The following is a 26,151-nucleotide window of genomic DNA, read 5'->3' on the forward strand; positions in this document are numbered from 1 at the left end:
TTTATTTCTGTTATGACAAAGGGAAAAACTCTTCTCTTCCACCATCAAACGGGAAACCGTATTCGCTACACTAATAGCAACTGCCACGCTGCATTGTGCGATCTTCACCTGCTCAGCTGTACCTTGAAGTCAAGAAGAAACTGCCACCTAGCAGAAATTTCTGTAGTCTAACAAGAACCCGTCTTTTCAGAGTGGTAAGCAAGTTGCTCGACTCCCATTTTGTCTGACAAAACACATTCTTGCATTGCAGCGGGAGATGCATCTTCTACTTGAAGCAACTTCACCCTCTCGCTCGGTGCTCTGAAATGTGTTACCCTCGTGTGCGCCTTGTAGCTATTTGTCTTAAGATGAGTGTTGTTCATCTTGTAGATCTTTGACTGGAAAAAGACAATTCAATAACCAATCCTGTTTCCCATAGGCCCTTTCCTATTGCAACTCTGTGTCTATCAATTTATGCTAGCATCTGTTTTTCCTTGTCCAGAAAGTAAGCAGGACAGACATTCTCTGTCGTTTCAGGATGTCTCTGTGCTTTATTTTTAGTTGCCTAATGAAAAACAGGTGGTTGGTTTTTTTTTAAGAGTGGGGGGAGCTTGTCAGGAGACATGCACAAGCTCTTTCAAACATATTTATTTGACTCTCAGCTTGGACAGGAGGGATCTCCTCCTCCTCCTCCTCACTTTGCTCTGATCCGTTAAGGGATTTTGGAGAAAAATCAAGGGAAAAATTCTGTGCTGCTGTAAATCAGTAGATCTCTATTGACTTCCGAGAGGCACTGTGGTCTAGTGAATGTGGCCCTGGGTTTTATTCCTGGCCGCTTTGAGTGAACTTGAGCAGTAATTTCTGTCGGCCTCTGTTCCCTTCCTCCTTGTTGGGGTAGGAACTGTCTCATATGATGGGTTTGTTCAGTGCCAAGCATAATGCGACCTCCAGGCACTCCCACTCTAGAAATAATAACAACAGAGGCTGCGCCATTTTACAGTAGAGAATTTGGCCCTCACTCTTTAGGAGGACATATGGTCTGGAGAATATCCACTTGGCTGGAATCTATCTCCAGCAAGCAAATTACAAGCTGACTTCTGTTGTTTGTTTGTGTAAACTCGCTTGGCAGGACTGGGTAACCCACCTACTCAGAGGAAGTTCATCCTTTTGCTGTGTAATGGATTATTCACATTCTGTGGGGAGCGGCTGTGCAATGTCAAAACAGGGCTGGGAAGAAGGGAAAAAAACCTCCTCCTGTGAATAGAGTGTGATAAATGAGCAAACGCCACTCTCCCATAATCACACAACAACTCTCCAGCTCTTGTTCTAAGTCTCCATAATTCTACATCACCCTGGGGTATGGCTTATTTCTGCAAACAGGGCTTGTACTTGAGCAAGGTTCTCCTTTGCTTGGGCAGCAGCCGTGTGGTTTGTATTTTTATGGGTGCCATGATAGTATACAAGAGCCTGCAGAATGACCAACACAATGCTCTTGGCAGACATCACCAGAGATTCTGCACCTCACCCAATCAGCGAAGGAAGTTTGCCGTTAGAAAAGGGACAAAAACATTGGAGAACATTTTTTAAGCTGTATAAATATGCCACAGATTTACGGTATTGTGAGAAAACAGTCAGGCCCCCCCCCCATTTTTCCTTCCACTTTATGCTTCATGGAAAGTGATTTCACTTCCCCCTCATAGGTCAACTCATCAGTAGTACACGGCCTTGTTAAGGAACAGCACCTAGGTCACCTGCCACCCTTCAAGACTCAACTGCCAGGACCTGAGGGCTCCTACAGAATCAAATGTAGAAGTTTAATCAAACACCAGGGGTCTGAATGTACATCCATTGCCCTGCACCTTTTACTCTAGTGCAATGAAAAGGTAAAATGGAATTATGGTGTGTGGCTAAGGCAAGGGAGATTCAGAGCCTGGCTAATTTAAGGGGTTCCTGTAGTACTATTGGAGACATTTAATTAAACAAAGAAGAGGCACTTTCATTTTTATCAGCACCTGAACTGCAGCGAGAGGGGAAGTGCTTTATATAATTTAAACACCTTTCCCCCGGCCCCCAAACAGAGTGACTTAAACTACAACTGGGCAGTGGTGATTCTGACTAAGTAGATCTCAAAAGCACCCACTGAATTTTACGGGCCAGATCTTCAGCTGGGGTCAGCAGGTGATGCTCCAGTGACCTCCATGGAGCTATGCTGACTTGCACCGTATGAGAATTGGACCCCATATCTCAAATTTTAGTTTCACATGAAAGACTTTTCAGTACCTGACTTGTTCCTCCAGAAAATGGGGGAAAAGACAGTGTAATTTCTATGGCAAAGAGTTGCTAAAGCTTCTTTTATGGGAAAATAATTTACTATGGAAATACTGGTGGAGCTAATTTCCCCCTCCTGTGTGTGACAGCTTGTACGTCATTTCTGGCGGTGGGTACAAGTAACTACTTTGATTTTGATATCAGGAACTCTAAATACCTCTATCAATTTCCATAAAATGTAGCCAGCTTCCTTTTTTTTGTTCTTTTCTTATGGAGGGCCCATCCAAAGCCCACTCAAGTCACAGGGAGTCTTTCCACGACAGGGCTTGGGAACCATTCTATTAGCACTCTAAAAAGAAGGTTTCCACGCTCTGTAAAATGACAACAATTTTTTTCCTTAAATTAATCCAATTGATTCGCTAACACTGCCTCATTAAATGAGGGGTGTCACTTGCATTTGGAAAGAAAATTTTCATACTTTGAACTTCAAATGTATGCCCTAACCGCTGGCACCAAAGAGGCTCTGAAGTGTCCCAAATGGGTCTCTGGTGTCTAATTTGTGGATGTTAAGTGCAGAATTGGGCACCCTAATATAAGCACCCCCCACCAGTCACAACCGTAAAGTGACAGAGGAAAGTTTAAAATACATGTGAGCATAACAAAGCGAGGTACCGTATTTTCAAGCAGCCCACAGCAGGGGGAGTTCTTCCCACAGGCAAATCCTCAGCTGGTACACTTCAGTATAGTTTGATTAAAGTCAAAGGAACTACACTGGCTCTACAGCCTTGAAGGATCTAACCCCATGCTGGCAAAGTGCTATGGTAACTTGGACACAAGCTTGCCTGGCCTTTGGAAAGAGCCTGAAATTTTGGTTGAGGCAAACACACAGTATGAAGAACCAAATGTTCATTTTCGGTCAGTAGCACACTGCATATTAGTTTACTAAAACAGATACTTAAATTTGTACAGGTGCTGCCAGTGCCTACACATAGTCTGCCAATTTAAAATAAAACTAATCGCCATATAAGAGCTTGTAACTATAACAGCAGATGACGTAAAGGGCAATAGACAAATTTTATTGATTATTTTCTCTGAGAACAGACAGTTTTTCTTTAAAAAGTACTGCTCTCTGCAGAATGAAATACTAGTAACAACTAACCAAAATTCAGAATACTTTCCCCGAATAGAATTTAAATATTAAAAATGAATATTTTGTTTAAATAAGGAAAAAGCACTGTCTCTTAAGTCCTGTTTTGCAGCAGTATGTATAGATAGGTACAGATGTCTCAGGTTCAAAACATTTTAAAAGCTCATATTTGTGTGCCAGGGCAGCAACTTTTACATATTTTCTTCACTCTTTCACTTAGATAGTGTTTGATCAATTTCTTGAAGCCATATACCAAAATGTCACCTGGTAGCTTTTTTTTTTTTTTTTACTTTTGCTTTGAGGTTTTTTTGGTATTTCAACGGGCTGCTTTGATTCTACAGAAGTCACCTTTATCTTAAGTGCTGATCTCTGTAAAATCTTTTGGCATAAGACATGTCATCTTGGGGTATTTCATTAGAGACTGTGACTTTCAGTAAAAGTTGTTTGAATGTGATTCAAAGCAATGTCGATGGGAAAGTTTGAAAATATATGAGAGAAATAGAGCAAAGTGGACTCATCTTCACAATACCACTCCCACAGAATTTCAGAGGAGATGGAGACTTAAGGTCAAGTTTTCAAAAGTACCCAAACATGTCACGAATTTAAGCTTGATGAGTCTTAGATACTTTTTACCCCCCTCACCACTTGTGATCATTAAAGATCCTGTGGAGCATTTTACAAGAGTAGGGGTTTTAATGCTGCTGTCCTAGCCACATTCCCATAGAATTACTTTGTCTACTTACATTCGTTTTAAGGGAGGGACAGTATTCTTCACTTCCTGTGCTACACCTAGGAGGCATCTACACATCAGTATATATTGCAGAGTGCTTCAGGATGACAAGAACTACATTAGACGAAAACCTCAGTAGTTCTAGTTAATACACTAAATTCTCAGACAGTGCACTTTTCCAGTGTGAGTGAAAAATGGGGATTCAGAAAGCAGAAACAAGATATTTGTGTCATTCTTCACATGGTCCACAAAAAAGAGAGATTTCTATGGGACAGTGTTCTAGGGTCTGTCTTACCTTCTTGCACTGATTTTACTGTATTAACATGGGTACGATGGAAGTGCAAACACTGTATATTTATTTAATTTCCAAATAAGACATTCTGGGCCAGATCCTCAGCTGGTGTAAAACAGCATAGCTCCACTGACTTCAATGAAGGCCTGGTCTTCCAGTTGGGGGTCATTTTATTTTATGCTTTAACTTTTCCACCACTTATTTGAGCCCTAAGGGCAAGAAGTTCTCTTCTCTAATCTGCAGCACATCCTGCACTTGTTACCTGCCTGGAACTTCCACAGAGAGCACTGGGGACTCTAGGCAGAGAAGAAGAGGGGGATTTTCAAAAGCTTCTAAGGGAGTTAACAGCAGGAGTCAAATTGAAAGTCTATGGGGCTTGTGCTCCTAAATTGCTGAGCCTCTGAAAACCCCATCCCAAGTATATCATATGCAATCAATCCCACATTGCAGACAGGAAATCTCAAGTGCGGAATGGAATGGAGAATTTTGTCCTGCCTCTCAATAGCAGGAAGGGGATTGGTTTGCAGCTGTGTATGCAAACTTACATGTACGTAAGTGCTTTCCTGCATAAGTCTCACTGAACTCCACAGAAAGCAGAGCCCTTAAAGTGCTTTGTTGAACAGGGGTGTACTTAAGCAAATATTTAACTGCTTTTCTGAACTAGGGCTTTGGTTAATGTAGCGATGAAGGGCCAAACAGCGAGCTGGTGTAAATGGACACATTAACACCAGCTGAGGATCTGTGCCAAAGATTTTTCAGCGATCTTTGGGCCTGATTGTGAGAGGCACATACAACTGCCATTGAAGTCAATGGACATTGTGGGGGCTCAGCACCTCGATTCATGGGGCTTACGTTCAAAATTCTGTTTCATTTTTAAATAGTTAAAGGTTTCTTTTTTTTTCCAAATCTTAAAGCATGCTTTCAGGTTTTTTTTTTTTTTGTCATGAATGTAGTACTGTATAAAATCCTGCAAAGGGTTTTCTAAACATTAGAATGTGACGAGAGGTAACCGTGTAGAAAAAAATTCTTAATGAAATGTATCTGACAAAAAAATTATTTTTTTGTAGAGAGGTGATGCTTTGTAGAGTTTCTGGTTACCTATGTTTGTGTAAATAATGTACATTTAATTTATTGCTATGGTAGCATATTGTATTTGTTATGTATAAAAACTAATTCTAAAGGTTCAAAAATGTATATTTTGTTGCTTAATTGTGTCTTTGCAAAGTTCACAATAAATAACATATTTTGTGCCTGTAAGCGTACCAGGATTTATGTGCACTGATAAAGCACTTGGCTTAAACTGCACCCTGCAAGGGTTGCTTGTGATCTCCCTTATGTGATTTTATGCCGGTTTACTTCCATGAACTACAATGGAGTTACTCCTGCTTTACAGCAGTGTATGAGATCAGAATCAGGCCCTATGGGAGAGCAAATGTAAATGAATGGCTAAACCATATAAGCCAGATCCTCACTTTGTAAATTGAAACTGGCATACATCCACTGATTGCTATCGCCAATTTCCATCACCTGACGCTCTTAATATAGTTGGTAACACACTTTTTCAAAATGAAAAATTGTTCCAACACACCGTAGGCCAAATTTTGTTCATTTATACTGGTGTAACTTCAGTAGAGTTACTCCTGATTTACTTTGAGAACAGAATTTGGGACCAATTCAGCAAACCATTTAAGCATGTACTTATGTCCCATTGAATGCAATGGAACTTTAAACTTAGCTTTACGCACATGCTTGACTGAAGTGGGTACTTGGCCGTTTAAAATCTGACACTGAAGCTATCCATTCCAGCTGCTAAACGCTATAAATGGCCAGTGCCTTAATTCAATGTTAAAACAATGAATGAGTGCCCTTGCTTATCGTGATCTGAGTTGACCTCAAATTGGGTATTTCTCTCTTTTTAATGTTGTGAATTATTTACTTTACAAAAACCACAAAGTTCATTACTAACACATAGTGCCATTTTCAGGCATCATGTCTCTTTACAACAGTAAGCTCCATAAAACTTTAAGATGAACAAGAAGTGATGACTTTTTGCCCCTTTGGTTAAGAGCACCTGCAAGTGACAAGCTGTTGAATACCAGTGCCCTGTAGATTGTCTATGGGTTTGCTTCCAGGCAGAAGCTGTAATGCTTTAACAATACTGGCATCAGAGTGGTACCTGCCCCTCATGTGACATGGCCGGTTATATAGGTAGAAAGGTGCTTTATACAATATGGGTAGGCCAGGTCTCAGTCAACATGGTGGGCAGACCTTCAGCTGGTAGAAATCCCTGAAGTTCAGTGCTAGAGTTATACCAATTGAGAAGCTGGCCCTCGTGTTCTCTCTTTTTTTTTTTCCAGAGGTGAATTTATTTCACTAGAGTACTTTTTTGAAGCAGAGCCCCCTCCCTTCAAGGCTCATCATAAGTAATTTAGGGTGATACCTTGAAATAAGATTGGTCCCTACTACTAATCAAACCACATGGAAGAAGGGAAAATAAGTATTCAATTAGTCTAAAACATGCACATTACAGTAACGACCTGGCATAGCTTACCTGGATTCCACCAACCTTTGAGCCCTTACAAACGTTCTCCCTGTGCCAGGCATGAAATTGGATTGTCACTGAAACGCATAAGGCCTCGTTTAAATCCCTGTAGTTTGGAAATTCAGTTGCAATGTCCCAGATCCTTCCCTCCTGATGTTGTCTGGAGGCCACATGACTGGTAAAGTGTTCCTGAAGCTTCAGCTGAACAAACAACAAAGGAGATTAGCCGGTGTTGCTCAAGCTTCAGACATTTTTTGTAAAAGGTATTACTCCACTGTCCCTGCAACTTTATATCTCCAACACTGTAACAAAAGAGGGAAACAAAACCAGGAGGCAGAATAAATCTTCCTTGATTTATACCTCAAAGATAATACAGTGGTAAGTGTCATGGGAGTATTACACCACAGTCTCTTTATGATGCAGCAGGCAGAGTGCAAAGCACTATAAAGCTGGGATTTTTGACGGAGCCAAAGGGAGATTAACTCCCTTCTTCTCCCTCAGCCTAAAATGATGAGGGTTAATTGTTGCTTTGCACCAGATTCTACAGTGGTGAGCAGCAATGATGAAGTGTACTGGCAGGAGGCCCTGGGATGCACTGTCGCTGTACCACCTGTAAAGATGATGCCACATGTGTTTCCCAACTGCAGCATCCAGTCCAACGGGTGTGGTGCTAGCCAGGGGCAGTCCTTGGTTTCCTTCAGAGCAAGGGTGGTGATTAGGAAAAGGCTGGGGGAGGCTCTTTCACCCCCTTCTCCCACCGCACAGGAGCCAGCCACAAACTGGTTCGATAAGGGCACTGTGTAAACAAGACTTCAAACCTCATCTGGCCTACCTTAGGGGTGCAATCCTGTCCCCATATAAATCAACGGGGCCTGAATTTCAGCCACTGGCTCTGACAAGTCCCAGTGTGACTCGTACTGGAGTAAACGCAGCTACACCCGTGGCTAAAATCCCAGTATATAGACAGCCTTTCCATGCAACCATGTAACTTTCCGCTATGGAGTGGAGGATGCAAACCAACCAAAACCGAAAACAACATTCACACGAACCCTTGTCAAACACAACGGCAAGCCTCTGTTGTAGAGCCAGCCACGGGGAAAAACAGGGTGGGAATATTGAGACATGAGGAGTAACAAATCCACGGACCTTACACCAACAGCCAGAGATTAAGAATCCAATCAAACAAATCAGAATGTATTTGAGTTTTTCGTTATGTGTTTTTATTGCTGTTTAATGACCCCTTTGCATTTCACAAAACTAAAAGCCAGCAAGCAGTTTGATTGATTTAGATTTGCACAAATACTAAAAAGGGGCCACAACATGACTTCAAGATATTCCAAGTAGAGCCAAACAAGCCAACGTAAATGACCGCCAGGGGCCGTGGCAACTTTAAAATTCAAATACCTTTTCTTTCCAACCATTTCCCACTCTTATAACCAACCTGCCTGGATGCAACCACCATTTTCAAATACCTGGGGAATAAAAGGTCAGATTTGCAACGTGCCCTGAAGTTGATCTGACCGTCTATTGCAGATGGGAGTTATTTCTAAAGCTGTGGGGTCCTCACAGAGAATTGCTCAGCCAGTAGCCTCACAGGACTCCAGCACATCTGCTAATCTCAACTGCAGCTGCATGGCTCAAGGACAGAGTCTCAGGTAGGCAGGTCCTTAAGCCATTTAGGGCTTTATAGGTCAAAAATCAATACCTTAAATATCACCCGGAAACCCAACAAGCAGCCCACAGAGATGGCAGGGCACTGGTAGAATATTCTCTACTTACCAAACAGGCTGCCGCAATCTGGCAGCAGCGTCAATTTCTGGGTTGTTTTCAGGGGCACAACTTAATTCTTGGCTAGGCACATAAACATTAAAGAAGATAGCCAGTGCCCAAAATGGGGCACACAGCAAATTAACTCCTCAAAAAGAAGCAACGGTGTAAAAACCACGCCTCAGCAATGGCATGTATAGCCTGATGCACCCCCATTTTGCATAAGTTTTTTCACGCAACCTGTGTCCCTAAGGCAGATGTGAATGATACTAACCAGTGAGCGGGCAATAGACGGCACAAGTTAGAGTAACACTGGTGGGAAGGTATTGTCTGCATGTTAAATAAAGCATTTCTATATCTACAAGAGACAAATGAATAGGACTAAGCAGGGCAAAGACACGTTTGAAGATATGTGGAAGGATAAAGCAGAGAGATTCAGGAAGGTTGTTTTAGATGGTAAGTACTGCAGAGAAGGTGCTCAAACCAGCAAGTGTGGAAGCAAGACAGAGGGAACAGAGTAGGACTCTTGCTGTCATTTACTAGGATAAGTGTACCTGAGCACCCATGTGGCTTTAAAAAAACCAAACACACACCCCCAAAAAGCCCCAGCCATCATAATCCTAACATGCAAATACAAGACATCTGATTGATGACTGAGAAATCCTGGTGAAATCCCTTGGAGGGCATAAAGCCAGATTCTCCACCGCCCTGCACCTCGTGTAGTTTTTTACCCCAAAGGCCTGGTCTATATAGATCCACACCCCCTGAGCGCCATAGCTAGGTCGGCAGAAGAATGCTTCCATCAGCCTTGTTACCATCGCTTAGGGAGGTGGGTCTTCCGGCGACGGGGGAAGAAAAAAAAAAAACAAACTTTTCATATCCTTCAGGTTGCTATGCTACTATCGCTCCCATTGTGTAAACTTGGCCCAAATCAGTGCAAAATGCTAGTAAATCCGACTGGGAATGTTTCACACCCACTCTGGACTTGTGTAAATGATTATACAAGGGACCGGGCAACAAGAAATCTGGCCCATTATTTTAAAGGATCTTATCTATGGCCTTGTCCGCATACAAGTTGTATTCCATTAACTATACCAGCATACAGTCATACCGCTAGCACGGAGGAAGTTATTTTAGTGCATCTTATTTCCATGTAGTAAGGGGAATAGGTGTCCACATACAGGGATGTACTGGCATAACTACCTACCGGCTGCATCAGTTTAAAAAAAAAAAAAAAAAAGAATTCATACCACTAAACAACATTCATAGCAGTACAAAAAAATCCAGACCAGGCTCAACTTTTCATTCCTTTACAACTTGTGCAAATCAGAATTCTCCACTCCCACCGCAGTAGCTTGTACAAGTGTAAATGGCTCCAAAGTGTATGTTTGGAGAAACACCATCTAGAGCTCCTGGTGCAGATCCAGCACACGTTCTTTCTTTCCACTCTCTGTGTTGTGATTCATTCCTCAGCTAGGGAGCAGCAGGTCCTAAAAGTGAGGGACAGAAAAAGATATTTTATATTGATTTCTTTAAAAGGATTAAACAGAAAGCCTGGCCTGCCTGGAGCATCATTCTTTACGCAGAGCACACTAGTTTTCTGTCTCCGCTAGACTGAATGTGTAGATGATGATAAAAATGGTAAGTATTTTCTGGAAAGAACCTAGAACAAAATGAACATCATCTTGTTTTGTTCAAAATTTTTCACCAAGTTGTTCTGATGAAATGAATCAGTTTCATTTCTGGTATTTTTTAAACTTCCCTTTGCTGGTAGAAAGGGAGGAGAAAAGAGGAAAAAAAACAAAGAACAGACAAAAAAACCTGAGCCAAAATTTGTTTCGACGCATTTCGTAAGATGAACATTTCTCACAAAAATGTGTTTCCTCTGAAAAGCTATTTTCCATCAGAACAGATCATCTGTAATATTAATTTAGGTTCTCCTGGCAGGTATGCATGGACGATGAGCAACTTGCTTGACACTGGGTGGACTCCAGAGTCCCCGGTAAACTGTCCAACATAGTTGAACAAAAGACCCAAACTCTTAGTGGTAGGTCCTGGCCTTCAGGCACAGAAGTTCTCTCTCTAGCAGTTGCTGATCAGCTGTGTAGATCCTGGAAAAAAAGGGTCACCTCACTTTCCGTCGCAGTCTTGAAGTTAGAGGGTGAAATCGCCCATTGAACTAGGACTCGGGAAATTAGAGTTTAGTCCCCAGCTCTACTTTGTGTGAGCTCAGGCAAGTCATTTCACTGCATTGGGCCTCAGTTTCCTACCTGTAAAACAGGGTTAATACTTGCTTTCTGCTGTCCTTTGCCTATTTCAGTTATAAGCATTTTCAGGCCGGGTCTGTCTAAGTGTGTGTACAGTGCCTAGGACAATGGGCCCAGGATGACGGCTGAAGCCTCTAGGTGCCACCATAATAAGAGTCTGGTCATAGAAAACACCAAATAGAGCATGAGCCTACTGCTCTCAAAGGGATAAGACAGAGGGATTTGAAAAGAGAAGATGAAACGAGTGCAAACCAAACTAAAGGCATAAAAACCTGCGAGTGATCCGATCCCACTCTCAGTGATACTGAGGCACTCGGTATTTTTTGTTTGCTTTTGCTTCACTGTTTTAAGGGCTTATGTCTGAAAGCCAAAATCCTAGCCCCATGGTAACCAGCCTCAGGAAGTATTTTTGTCTTTACTCTTATGGTTTCAAGCTTTTATGTCTCATTTGGTCCCAAGTCCTAATATTTCCAGTGAGGAGGAGAACTTATGTCCCAATAACTCTATGGTCACTAAATACTCAGAGGACTTTTTTGAAGCATAGGGTTGTTAACCTGCTGTTGTGACCCAATTCCAGCTTGGATAATTACATTCTGTCCTTCTAACATTTCCTCTCTAGTTTCAGCTGGAGGCAGAATTCTTCTTTACTTCCAATCCTACAATTTGGCAGTCTGCTTTTTTGTGCACTCCTTAAAGAGCGGCGGCTTTCAACTTCAGGAGAGTCTCACAAGAAAAGTTTGTAAAGGACTATGCAGTAACACTATATAAAGACTTTAAATTTTATAACATGCACTGTATGTTCACAGGGCCATAAAATATTAAGCATCTTTGTTTTTCTTAACTAAATCAAATGCAAATTAAAGAAAAGATAAGGCAAGACGTATCGTCATTCAGGAGGTTAGATGTTAATTTGCTTTCTGCATTAAAAAAAAGGAGGGGAGCATTACAGGTAAAGATGCCCTGGGTTGAGATTTTCAAGGCAATCTTGGGGATTTAGACTTTTTCAAAGGAGCCTAAGGGAGTTAGATGCCCAATTGACAGTGTCGTGATTTGGGGGGTGTGATTCTGCACTGCACCTCTTAGAGGCACAGTATTGAACTTGCAGCCTAGGGGAAGTTGGGAATATGATGGCTTTAAGCTACATTTGGTCCCTCCTGATTTGGGGCTGCTCCAGGAGCCGCTCGAGGCCCATCTAAGTTACAGCAGCCTGTCGCCATCTACCTGTGGGCACTGCCCAGTGCTATGGATATGCAACTCTTCGTCGTGCTGATCTCTGAGTTAGTATATGCTGCAAAAACAGAATATGGCTCTTCAAATGCATGCAATACTATTATTCGCTTCCGACTGCAATAAAAATATATTGGGGAAAAAACAAAGGTTTCTTCTGTTATTTCTATTTGGGAATAAATGGAAATAACTTTAAACACACATGCAGCCCCTTTCATCAAAGTAAATCACTTTACAAATATTCAGGAGTGAAGCCTTGCAACATGTGAGAAGCAGATAATTATTATCTCTATTCAGCAGATGGGTCAATAAAACAGAGAGGATAATTGACTTGCCTGAGTTGATGAAGTTACTCAGTGGCAGAGATCAGGACTCCTGACCCCCCCCCTCTCTTTATCTCTAAATTATACACACTCCACTAATAACATAGGCCAATGCTGAGCACTCTGGAAAACCCCACCTTAACTGTGCTCCCTTTGAAGTCGACGATAAAAATCCCGTTGCTTCAAGTGAGAGCGGAGTTAGGCTAATGCTGAGTGCTTCTGAAAATCCCACCCACGCTCTTTCTTCGGTACATCTTCATAGCCAGAAGCAGCGAGGCTCTGAGCCCAGGTCAACAGACTTGGGCTCATGGGGCTTGTGCTACCGTACTAAAAAGAGCTACTCAGACAGCATTTTTAAGCTGCGGGTTGAGCCAGAGCTTGGCTCTGAAGCCCACCCCCCTCCCTCGGCTTCAGGGCTTGAGCACCAGCCCAAGCCACATCATCTACGTAGCGATTTTAGTGCAGTAGTGCGAGCCCCACATCTGTTCACCCAAGCTCAGTGCCGCCGGCGGTGTAGACGTGCCCTGACAGGTTACTGCAGATTACCAGGTTGGATCCTTTGCCTCTTACCTGACTGGATTGAACGGTCTCATGCTCTAGTAAGGCTTTGGCTGAAATTGAAACAAAGACAAACGCATTAGAGAACAGCCCAATGGAAACAACATAAAGCGAATGGGTAGAAAACAGAACCGAAACCTACCTTATTGGTGCTCATCCCTAGGGAAGAAAAGAAAGACAGGTCAGTCCGAATGTGGAACTATAGACACCACTTACCAGCCATAACCAGACAACTCAGTTACAGTTCAAGGTTTGGGCTTAGAGTCTCAGATGGTGTAAATCAGCCTGGCTCCATTGACTTAAATGGAGCTAGGCCAATTTACCCCATTTGGGGATCTGACCCGGTATTTCAATAGAACCCTGGTGTGCTGAGGCTACTGCACACCACGCTGACCTGTATTGTCTCATTGTTTCCTTCTACTTCCCCCATCAGTCTGTCTGTATCCATCTGTTGCCTCTACTCTTATATTTAGGTTGTAAGCTCTTTGGGGCAGGGACGGTCTTTAGCTTAGCACAGTGGGGTCCAGCTCTATGACAGACTCCTATGCACTACAATACTACAAATAAATAATGGGGATGCCAGCAAACTCCTTTCCACCCCAAATAATGGTTTTCACACACTTTTTTTTTTTTTTTACCTTGGTAAAGAAAATACAACATCACAACAAGACACCCAGCAAGGACGACGAATAGGATGACAAGGAGCCAAGTTGCTGAGGTAGATTCTGTCCAGAAATAAATAAAAGAACCATTTTATAAGAACAACCTGCAGAGAAGAATAAACACCCTGTTGCTTCTTAGAGGACATAGATACGATTTACAATAATGAAGCCATATTACATCTCTGTGTGTGTTAAAAACGAGTCTACTGCAGAGGATTAAAAACAAAATAAAATAAATAGAACAAACCACAGCTGAGGCTCAAGAAACTTTTGGGGATCAAAGTAACAATGATTGAGGTGGGATTTACGACCACATGGTGTTAAAGGCCAGAGATTGAGAGGAGTTAGTTATTAACCCCCAGGAAGTGCCCTGAACAAAGGTTATTATTGATATTTGATAGCTGAGCATGAGGGTGAGAGGTGATACATAGGCACAAAGATTGCATAGGTGGTTATTATTACTGTCTACTGTCCTAACACTTAAGGCTCACCAAACCACTCTCCACTCCTCACTGAAATCTCTCCAAGAGAGCCCCTCCGCTGTTGCCCAATGGAAAGGAGTTCAAAACAACACGGAAACACAAGCACACGCAGTAAGCTTTTCCGAGCAAGGGCCACCTTTGTTCCTACACTTTCTATTGCACCAGGCACACTGTTTTTCTTTAAGAAATTAAATCAATCAATCACAGGGTCAAACTGGTCAGGAAGGGATTTCTAGTCTCCCTCCCCCAAAATGTTCATTATAAATTAAGTTTGCTGTGCATTTTAATTTGTTTTTTGGGGTCAAAAAAAGGGTGGTTTTTTTCTGTTTTTTATCAAAAATGGAAATATTGTTAAATGCTGTTTCCTCTGGTGAACACTGTACCTGTCACTTTCACCGTCAGGCTTTTCTTGATTGGGTGCTTTAGGCTTTGGTGTTCCACCCGGCAGGTGTACCGACGCCCATCGTCCCTGAGGGAGGCCTTAAGCAGGAAGTAACTGGAGAAGCTGTAAGTCCCATCGCTGTTCTGCCTGTGACTACTAGAGACAACGTGAGTCACCACATGTGGGAGCATCCCCTGCTGCATTGGTTCCTGAAACCACTGAGCCTCGGCATCATGAGGGTAAAAGTGACTGATGTCACAGACCAGCTTGTGTTCATCTCCTTCCACCAGAGACAGGACAGCAGCGTTCAGGGTCACCGTGGGCTTTTCTGGTTAATAAAAAATTATTACAGTGCTGCATCCAGATCCATTTAAAAATAAGCAAACTCCGCTATTAAAATGGCTCCATTTAATGTCCCTCATTTCTAACGAGAGCACTGATTCTAGCCCCCAAATTACTTCCCATCCACACAAATTTGGTTTCCCTCACTTATATTGCTGAAAACAGTTTGCACCAGAAACACAGAATCACGAGACAGAGCTTCACTCCACCAAAGGAAGGAATCCCACAGCATTATAAAGCTTCCACCCTGAATATATTTGTGTCCCCCCCTTATTTTGGGGGTCCCTGACCCGTCGTGACCCACATTTACGTGTTGGCTGGTTGGGAAGAATGGCATGGAACCATTAAAAAACCCTTAGACATGTACCACCCACAGGCGTTAAGTTTATCATAGAAAAGGGAAATGACACAGGTACTAAGCGCAGCGCTCATCCTTTAAAAAAGGAGCTTGCTGAATATGACTCGGCTGCACTGCAGGACTTGCCAAAGGATGCTCCACTGGCTAAAAGTCAGCTGCCCTAGCTTTGTTATGGAAAGACAGACCTGGGAGAGCACGAACCCTTGCTGCTGGATCTGCCCCAAGCTCTGGTCTTGGGTCCCTGATTCTATTCCTTGATAGAGTTAGACACAGCAGGGTTTATCCCACAGAGACATAATTAAAGGGTGGTGGGAAAAAAAGCACCAGATAGCGATCACGTGGCAAGGAGACTGGATCCTGTCCGAGAGCCTCACAAATTCTCCCCCTTTGCTCAATTCCAGCGGCGTACTTCATAAATACAGAATAATACACAGCGATTGTTAAGTGATCACCCATCCGTATCAAGGCAAGTATCCTCTTATCCTGCTACATGAAGATAATACAAAATTTTCAGCATTGCCCAATATATTTTAAAAGAATCAATTACCTACTATTTCCAGCTGGATATTCTGTGCCCAGAGAACTGACGACACCAATATTTGGCAAGAATAGGTTCCTGCATCTCTTACTCCCACTGTTCTTAGTAAGAGAGAAGCATTCCCCTTAGGGATCTCTGCTAGGAACATCTCAGCCCGTTTATCCTTGTGTTCCACCTGCCTGGTAGATCCATTATAGGCAAATATCAGCTTTTTGTGTCCCCCTTTCTGCTGTAATATCCATTTGATGGTGACATCTGTGTTGTGATCGACTGAGAAAGCACAGCTGAGGAGGACATCCTTATTCAAGCCAGACTGGATTACAGAGGGTCCTGTGCGTACCAAGAATACACCTGTAATGCAGATGATAAAGCATCATTAGAGTGACCAGATTTTGGATCAATGGTGCTAAACACAGTCAGAGTACAAGCTGCCATCTAAAGACACACAAACCTATACTACAGAATAAAGCTTATATATGGTCAGAGCGAGAAATGGGTACAATTCATTGCTCTGCCACCGACTTCTTTTGTGCCCTTGGGCAAGCCATTTAACATCGCTTTGTGCCTCGGTTTCTCCATTTGAATAATGGGTACAATTAGCCTTCAATAATTCATAACTGTGTTACAAGTCTTATGCAGCGTTGTAGCCGTGTTGGTCCCAGGATATTGAGAACTCAAAGTTTCAAACCTCGTATTTAGCAGGGACACTGAGTTAGTTTCCAAGACCTGAAGAAGAGTTCTGTATAAGCTCGAAAGCTTGTCTCTCTCACCAACAGAAGTTGGTCCAATAAAAGATATTACCTCACCCAACTTGTCTCTCTACAAGTCTTAGTTGACTAACACTGGTTTTCGCAATCTAGGTTTTCATGACACTAAATAACTGGGAAACATTTATAATATTCTTTAAAATCCTCAGGTGAAAGACTATATCTATATATTACTTCAGTCGAGTTATTCCCAATTTACACTGGGAATCTGGGCTGGCCGGCCAACTGAAACACACACACACACAACAAAAAAACGTTTAGGCTTCAACAAAGAGGCTATCTTTTGGCCATCAGAATCCCACTCCTGCTATTGTAAAAGCGAGAGTGAGCGTGTGAAAGCAACATGCTTGAGAGGGCTGAGCACAGAGTGTGAATTCTATTTTCTGTTCTGCCACTAAGCCAATCCGCCTCCCTGCCGCAATCTCCCATCTGAAAAGGGAAGATGATCCTTGACCTCACAAGGGTGCTTTGAGCATTAGCTAGTTAATGTCTCCATAGTGGTTTTGAATATGCAAAACACTAGACATGTGCTAAACAGTATTACAGACCATTGTTGTTATTACTTGCATTTGGGTTGAGAAGCTGCCAGGTTACACTTTTCTGGCAATGCAAGTTATCTTTACATCTACTTTCTAGTCCCTTTACCCAGCTACACTGGAGTCAAGTGGCATTAGCTGTATCGGCAATCCTAAGTATTCATAAACCATGAGTCAAACCCAGAATCATGAAATTGGCTTAAAAATTAAGAGATTTAAAAAAAAAATAAATACATTTGGTCTTCTTTTTTATTTACCTTCTAGGTTTTGAGCCTTTAAGAGACACCAGGGTCAAATTTTCATCATTGTCTCCATAACGATGAAGCCTAGAAACTTACTTTCTAAAAAATATATATATTTGACTAATTAATTTATTATCAAAAGGACTGTAGAGATGGTCTCTTATTCACAAGATTCCAGGAGCTGGGGCTTTAAGGAAAACACCAAATATCAGGACACCCCAAATAAAACTGCAGGAATCGGCAATACTCCCATTGTGTAAATAAGAATGAGACCCATTATTTAGATTATACACAACCCTAGCAAAGCTGCTTCTCCCTACTTTAAACCCACCAATGGGATATTTTAAAAATATCATGATGCTAGTTATTTCATTGACAAACTCACATTGTCATTACAATGCTACATGAATATTGTAAAACTTAAAGTCCTCATTTGGGCGGTGCAGTAGAAGTGCAAACCAGGATTATCATCATTATTATTTTATTTTTTTGGATAGTCTTATTGTTACCTGAAAGATAAAACGTCTCTGCGTTGCCTTGAGAAACATCTTCGGGGATTCGGTCCTCTGCCTCTTTGCTGGCACTTGATTGTACCAAAAAGACTGTAACGGTGAATTTGTCATCCAGGTGCTTTATGGTGCCAGTGAACCATGAATCTAGTTTATGAAGTTGAGTTTGTAACCCAGGCCAGAGGATCTGGGTGTTATCTGTAAAATATCTGCTAATCTTACATTCAAGCTTGTCAGTATCTTCATCCACGTGTTGGAGAATATCCAGTGAGGACTCTGCATGAAAAAATACACACGCACCTGTTAGAATCCCAGCTCTTCTTCATCAATGTTATGGAGAGAGTTGAACTATCTACGCACACCAGCCCAAACAGCAAATACGATGCAACCCTATTCAATCTCAGTGGTAATCGACTCTCAGCACACGCAAAAACAGCACGGAATTCTTCTCCCCAAACCCCCAGTTTTACAACAGGTTCAAGTCTCTGCTTTTATGGACCCAGTTGCGGAGTTGTGGCCCTAATTTGGTTGTAGCATCTCAGGACTAAGATAAAGATGCTTGTTAACGAATACCACACGCACCTCTCCTTCAAGGCTAATTACCCTGGCTTTAGGAGGGGTCTGACATGACAGAGCCTGATCAGGAGAAATTACACAGAAATCAATGGGAGTTACACCGGAGTAATAAGATTTAAGTGAGATGGGCACCAGATCTACGGTTTTCAGCATCTTTGAAATGAGTATCACTGAGCCTGCAGACTGTCGAATATTATCAATATCAGCTAAGGAGCTTTCGGGCTTAAAGGGTGAAGCTCATTCCTGTACAGAGGCTTAAGAAGGACTTAAGCGGTTCACAGACCTCGTACTGGCTGAAAGAATAGCCAAAGAAACAATCAAATCAACAGATGAGAGACCAAGAAAACAGACAGATGTCCTGATTTCTAGAGGCCAGCTGTTGGGCTCATCTTGTCACAATGTCTTTTACCAGTCCCCAGAAGCGAATGAGGAGATCCCTCCACGAATTTGACAGCACTCACTTGAGTGCATTGGGAAAAGCAAAGAGTTCAGCAGACTGAATAATGGGATATTCTGGGGAGTGCCTTTTAGTCAGATACATTTTACAAACATAGGGGTATTCTTGCCCCTTGAGTTCTTTCTTTAATGCAGTATATTGTCACTGCTCTTTGTCATCCGCCATACACACAATAGGTTATTTGTGAGCCACACAATAAGTCACTTAATCATAATCACACAATAATGTTATTTCTAAAGATAAACCCAAAGCAAACCCCCAGACACACAGGGGAATTTGGAACCTGGATCAAGATCTGAACTTTGCAGCTCAGATTCCTCTCCTACCATGTTCAGCTCTGCATGAAAGGGCTCCAAGAGGCACATCTTTTCTCTGAATCCTCCTACACTGTTGTGACTAGTTTGAGGAAAATGTACTCTGCAAATCCCCCCTATGTTGTGATTAACTTTATCTGGTGATGATATAACAGCACAAGCGAACAACATTCCCAGCAGAATTTACCCTGGCAGATTTGTCTTCCCACTCTTGCAAAATGATTAAATATTCATTTACTAAGTGAATTTAATGCTGGTAAAGACTGAGGACTTATCTACACAGGGAAGGTAGTATGCAGTAAGTGAGGGTGTGAATTTAAAGTGCATTAGCTACTCTGCACCAACTCCCCATGTGGACGCTCTTAATGCAGTTTGGCTTGGAATACTTCCAAATTATATTAAGCTGATGTGCACGAAGGTGCTCTTAGGGTGCGGTAAGAGTCCACATGGGGAGTTAGCGCTATTGCGGGGCCTTTCCCCGTGTAGGCAATCCCTGAAGTCTTATGTTTAGTCACATAAAACATCGCAGCCTGCAGTAACGCCCACAGTGACCTACTGAAGTGCCTCAACCATGAACTGAAGGGAAGTCACGTTCTGATCATTCCTTGCAATAGGGCAAAGCCAGCTTAGCTGAACAGCAGAGGATCAGCCCTGCCCGTGCCATCCTGCTGTGGTACAGAGTTGCCATAGTGACTTCTAGGCCATTCTCATCCCAGCTGCCCTGGCACACAGAGCATGCCCAAGGGATGTGGCTGAGGAAAAGGGAGCATGGTCAGGACAAGGGGGGGCAGTTGGTACAAGGTTGACCAACCTTCAGAGTTATTTCCTATTTCAGTCTTTGGGCTGCTCTGGTTTGTGTCCAGGATTGGTCTGTCCCCCAGAAGGCCCCAGTGTCAGAAGAAGGCTTACAGCATCCGCCATCCTCACAGGCGCCGAGTTGAGCGGGGCCACAACTCAGGATCGGGGCCTCACTCTCCAGGCTCACTCCGTTCTTCTGAACGGCCAAACCAACCACATATATAGGCGGCTCCCTGACCCAGGCACTTGTCCACTAGAACCTGGGACATGACCCGCCAACTCATTTCAGGTTGGCCAGCCAGCCACCGCTAAGTTGCAGCCACTGTGACCCGAGGCACCCCTGTATTCAGACCCAACACACTACTGCTGTGATTTCTGTACCAAATACGCCTTGTGAAATATTTGAAAACAAACAACCCCCTGGTCAATATCATCATTGTAAATTGTATATAACAAAGCTGGATGTGAAATTATGAATGCTCACTGGTATTACACTTCGAAGTCTGTGATTAAAGGGTATTTAAATCAGGCATGCTCGGGGGGGGGGGGGGGGGGGAGGAGGGAAGAGTTGATAAACTGGTTTTTTCCAGATAAAAACAAGAGGCTGACACCTCAAAGCAGGTATGGCTCAAATTCAATGGGCTATTGATTTGTATCAGAAGTTACAACAGGAAGAGATAATTTGGAACCAGCCCCAGCTTTATTTTTCAGACCTCATGGGTCCTTTATTCAGCCTGAACTAATGAACTTTATCTGGGGGCATCCTTTGGAAGAATCAATTAAAAAGGTACCCTGAACTACAGAGAGACAGGGAGCAGACCCCTAAGTTATCCTCCACTTCAAGGAGGCAAAAAACCCACATGATTTGATCTCTGTGATGGGTCCTGGCCAAGCCAGCCCGTAAAAAGCTGGAAAGGAGAAGGGCGGAGGGGTGGTTGTATTTTGTCATTAGGAGAGCTTTCTCCTGGCAACAAAGATCTGCGGCTACACTGCAGACCTTACAGCGGCACACAAGGTAGACGTAGGCTAAGTTATAGGTTTTAAAAGTGACAGCGCACATTCAATTTGCATGTAACCATCCCTACCTTAATTTCTGTTACTTGGTACCACTTAATCCATGCTCTTTGTGTGAATAAACTTGTTTTGCTTTCATTATAAATCCTCAGTGCCGGATACGTGCAGTGACGTCTGAGCTTCTAAGAAGCTGACCAATTGGAATGTTTTACAGTCTCTGAAGAAGCAATGAACCAAATACTTTTTTGGTGAGGGTCCAGTAGAGGGACCAGACCCTGCAGGACGATGGTTTTGGGCTGAATTCAGGGCTGGAAGGGTCCTAAGGTCGGCCTGCAAGGAGTAAGCAAGTTGGGCAAGGCCAGCGTGAGGCTTGCGGGCTGTTGGGGTTGTAGCTCCGGACAAAAGCTGCACAGCTAGCCACAAGACGCTCAGAGTTGTGTGTGTGTGTCAGGCAAACAGTGACTGACCCCTTTACTGGTGTGGGTGAACCCCAAAATGTCCCCCAAAAGGTTTCCATGTCCCACTGCCAATTACTCCCATCTGGAGCCCTCTTGCCCCCCACAAAAGGGAGATGAACCAATAATACTTCAAACATCTAAATAGTTTAGCAGCTACATAGACCTGTGCTGATTGTGAAAGTTACGCAACACAGCCGCTCTGCTCCCCGTTGTATTTAGAGTCAGGTCAGCTGACTTGAGTGACAAAACAGGTTCATCGTAGTGATTAAGGATTACAAAATAACATGACTAAAGTGACAGCAGAACCTCAGAGTTACGAACACCAGAATTACGAACTGACCCGTCAACCACACACATCTCATTTGGAACCAGAAGTTCGCAATCAGGCAGCAGCAGACACCTCCCCACCCCCCAAAAATAAAAATAAAAGCAAATACAGTACAGTACTGTGTTAAACATAAACTACTAAAAAAACAAAGGGAAAGCAGCGTCATTCTTCTGCACAGTAAAGGCTCGAAGCTGTATTAAGTCAATGTTCAGTTGTAAACTTTTGAAAGAACAACCAAGAAGTTTTGTTCAGAGTTACAAACATCACAGAGTTATGAACCACCTCCATTCCCGAGGTGTTCTTAACTCTGAGGCTCTACTGTATGTATTTGGTAACTCCCTTTCCTTAGATTTACCTTCCTACATAGACCTGTATCTGTATACCTGGAGATCTCATCACCATGGTAAACGGAATGACTTCTTCATTTCTTCTGCTATATTTTCAAAATGCTGCATTCGATATTCTGAGAATAGACAGGGGAATCTATGGAAGACTCTTCAGTCAAACACACTAAAAATGGACCCTCTCATGTCAAACACATACTGTTTAGATCTTCACTCCACTGTCATTCTTTCACGGAAGGAAAGGCTCATCCTTCTGTTACATTTCTCTCTCGTAAAAATATTTGCTGAAACAAGTCAGGGTGCGTGGGCACACAGAAAACAGTCTGACATAGATCAACACCCCCTTGTCGGTAAACAAACGACTAGCATAGCATGCTTAGTTGTAGGATGTTATGCTGACATCTACTGGCCACTTTAGAATATAGCACAGCATCTATTCATTTAACAAACACAAACTACCAGGGGCCAAATTTTCCCCACAGCAGGACCCAAGCAAGAACTCATACTTTGTGTCTTGCAGTGGGGAAGTGGGCTCCCCAGCGGATAAAGGTGGACACTACTACTCATATATTACATATTTATACTATATATACAAATGTTGTTAAATATAAGAATAGCCACAGATCAGGAGGTCCATCTAGTCCAGTATCCTGCCATCAACGTGGCCAGCACCAAATGCTTTAGAGGAAGGTTCAAGAAACCCTGCAGTAGGCAGTTATGGGATAGCCTATCCCTCAGGGAAGATTCTTCCTGACCCCTAAAAGTAAAAGGTTGTTTTATGGCCTGACGCATGAGGATTTTATATATATTAGAATTTATTGTTACAACTCTGCATATTCATATTCATTCAATCCCTTCTGAATCCTGCTAAGCTCTTGATCTCAACAAAATCTTGTGGCAATGAGTTCCAGAGGGCATGTGCCTATTGTGTGCGCACACAGAGAATCATCATAGCTGGAATGCATAGTAACAGTTATCATTAAAGTTGACTAAGCATTCCCATTCTAAAGGGCTTTATTTCTGTTTGTAACTTTCATTTTGCAGAGAGGTTTTCCAGGTGTGGTCTCTGCCCAAGAATGAATTTTAAATTTGAACAATAACAGCTCAGCCATTTTTGATTATAAAGGGACTGAACACATATACTTCTACTATTAAACATCTTCGGTGTGTCTTTTAAAAACTTTTCTAATACCTGATTGGGAGAAGCTTGAAATTTAGCAGAGAGAGAATCCCTAGTTTGGAGACATGCCTCTTTGTGGTCCAGTGAAAATGCATTCTTCTTTGGCCTAAATATAAGGGATTAAAACACCGTGCTTTGATCATATGCACTTATGTTGCCTGAATCACAATCTCCCAACCTTCTACTGACAACAGCATGTGCACAAATAAGTAAGTTGGGCACAAAGATCTGAAGGAGTGTACGGAATGGCTCTGAAGATGCCGACTTATTCTGTATGATCTATTAATGCATGTACTGAGGTAGGCAGGAATCTACCTTCATGTGTCTGATTGTCTCACAGGGTCTTATTAATTATTTCCCGGTTGTTCTCTTTCCCACACTCTAAGTAAAGTAATGCGCATGTGGCATACCCTGCTTATCAATCTGTGGCATAGCCAGCTGATGCATCTATGACAACACAGGCAAGCTCCTGCTTCATATCAAGTCTTTCATTTTGTATTTGCCATCCAGCCAGTCCACAGCAACAGCAAGCTAGATTTCCAGAGGAGGACACTGAAGGTTTTAGTAAGTGAACACGATGAGCGAGAACAAGGCCCACTGATACTTTAGTTCCTGACAGGCTAAGTAGGATACACTCACGCACTTGAATTCCAGCCCCAGCTCCCCTACTGACTTGCTGTGTGGCTTTGGAAGATCACAAGAGTCTGTGTCCCTACTGGAAAAATGGGGGTAATATTCACCTACATCCCAAAGGCCAGGGCAGAGTGAGCAATGTTTGCAAAGGACTTTGTGGGTGTAAAGAGCTCCAGAAGTGCTAAGTATCACTGTTCTCCGCAGCAGGCTGACATGGGAACTCTACAATGAGAGAGGATATGGCCTCAGAGACAGGGAAGCTATTGCCTGAATCAGAAAGGCCCCCTTTGTGCGAAACAGTTGATGGATGATGACTCAGGCTGCTAATCTGGACAACCTGCTCCACCCACAGTGATGGGAAGACAATGCAAGCATAGCAATACACCAGTTCTCTTTGTGGGGGGCCTCCAACCAAGTGCAAGCAAGAAACAACCTTACTGGCAAATTGCTTTTGGCCATCTCAAAGTATCACCGGCTTCCTGACAGTGGTGGATTAACACCAAAAACCACTCCAGGTCCCCCCACTGAGATCACCCCCAGGGTCCGATCCGTGTGCAGCATTCCAACATTTGCGTGCCACCATCCCTGAGCAACCTGAAGGACACCCCCCAAGCGAGATTTGTCTGCCAACCTGCCCAGAGATTGGGGACCCCAGTTTTGGTTGCCTCAAGCCTCAGCCTGCACCTACTTTACAACTCCCCCAAATTTGCTCATATGCCTGAGAATCTAAACAGATTACTCACCTTGTACGATAAACGTGAGGGTATCAGCAGCAGGAGGATTTTCTGAGTGAGGTCTCTTGGTGTCCTTCGATTCAGTTCCACTCAGCAGGAGCCAGGCATTCTGTCTGATGTACTTGAAATCACTTAACAATGGGATTGTTTCAGTTGTCTCAAACAAGCAGGAAAGCTGCCTACTTTGACTAAAGGTTGAACCTGCTGTTGCAACTCCATTATGGTGCTTTAGGATTCCTTCAAGGCAACACGTGCACAAATGCATTAAAAAAAGTACTGTTGATCTTTCAATTATAAAAAATACCCCTTAAACTTTGTTTTCCCATGTGAAAAAAATTTAATGCATTTAGCTAACCCTGTTTCTATGCAGTTTTAATGGCTCCATTTGATCCGTAGTATCTTGAATATTACTTTTTTTGAGGGTGAAGGGCCATTTTTCTGCATTATAGGAGTACAAGAAACTTTGGGCTCTTTATCCATAAATCTTTTGGGGGGGAAAATAACAGAAGATATAAAATTTTCCCTGAGCAAATACATTTTGCTTTTTGGTCACAGAACGTAATGTAATTATTAAGTTCTATTTAAACTACGGGTGTAGTATGATATAAACGATTAACATGGTATATACATAAAAGTTACAAACGCAGCACATTAACCCAGACACAACAGTTTTCTAGCAAAACCTCAAATCATGCTTCATTTCAAGTTTCATTAATCGCCAGTACTGCAGGCCAGACTGACATCAATTCAGACAAACCTAGCCCAAGTTTTGAATTTGTGGTTCAGTTTGTTGGAATAAATGAGCTAAACTTGGTTGTTATGTGGAGTCTACCACAAATCTGGGCAAAATAGCAGTTTTGGCTGAGTTTCACTTGGAGATTTTGGGTTCATTTCTATTAAAAAAAACCCCTAAGGCTAAGGTTTTCAAGTGAGACTCATGAATTTTGGGTGTCTCAAATTGGACACCCCAAAATTGAGGTACCACCAAAAAATCACTAGAGACTTTTGAAAATCTTAGCTTTGTTTTTGTGTCATAGAAATCTAGGCTATTTGGATCAGCAGTGTTCTGCAGTGAAACCACCGAGGGGCCAACAAGGATAATCTCATCTTTACAATAGGACAGAAATCATCACAACACGCAACAGTCTCTGGCAACAACGGATCAAGAATTTAGCATATAAAGTGATTCAGTCTCATTTTACATAGCACTATAACACACGCAAATATACTAGGCGTACATACCAGTGCACAGGAAGCAACAAACTGCCGTGTAAATCCTGCAATTCATAGTGGAGTTGCTTTAGATACAGAGCCACCCTCTACAGACACTCTTCTTATCCCATAACTTTCAGTTCTCTCAGTTTCACTTTCATTTCTCTCAAAGAGGCTGTTGCAAT

The 26,151-nt window shown here is 42.6% G+C and overlaps 2 protein-coding genes across 12 annotated transcripts in view; one reads left to right on the forward strand and one right to left on the reverse strand.

Moving 5' to 3' along the window:
• The window catches only part of RAP1GAP2 (RAP1 GTPase activating protein 2), a 293,053-nt gene extending 287,380 nt beyond the window's left edge, over positions 1-5,673 (forward strand). For all 9 annotated transcript variants that reach the window (XM_043531454.1, XM_043531450.1, XM_043531453.1 and 6 more), the window contains one exon: positions 1-5,673. The gene's annotated coding sequence lies outside the window, so the exon portion shown is untranslated.
• LOC102942136 (tapasin-related protein) lies at positions 3,303-26,151 on the reverse strand. Of its 3 annotated transcripts, XR_005222656.2 has the most exons (10): positions 25,997-26,151; positions 24,764-24,991; positions 17,919-18,194; positions 15,874-16,215; positions 14,628-14,954; positions 13,739-13,825; positions 13,243-13,259; positions 13,113-13,153; positions 9,976-10,215; positions 3,303-7,159 (listed from the first exon to the last, which is right to left on the reverse strand). XR_005222656.2 is itself a non-coding variant. In XM_027831674.3 (9 exons), the coding sequence occupies exons 1-8, from the start codon at positions 26,040-26,042 to the stop codon at positions 13,139-13,141; spliced, it is 1,338 nt and encodes a 445-aa protein (XP_027687475.1). In that variant the 5' UTR covers positions 26,043-26,151; the 3' UTR covers positions 8,156-10,215; positions 13,113-13,138. The 3 variants fall into 3 exon arrangements, 2 of the variants coding, with proteins under 2 accessions (XP_027687475.1, XP_043387393.1); XM_027831674.3 differs by lacking the exon at positions 3,303-7,159 and having other exon boundaries at positions 8,156-10,215; XM_043531458.1 differs by lacking the exons at positions 3,303-7,159; positions 24,764-24,991; positions 25,997-26,151 and adding an exon at positions 22,247-22,480 and having other exon boundaries at positions 9,446-10,215.

This window comes from Chelonia mydas, chromosome 17, assembly GCF_015237465.2.
Source record: "Chelonia mydas isolate rCheMyd1 chromosome 17, rCheMyd1.pri.v2, whole genome shotgun sequence".
NCBI lineage: Eukaryota > Metazoa > Chordata > Testudines > Cheloniidae > Chelonia > Chelonia mydas.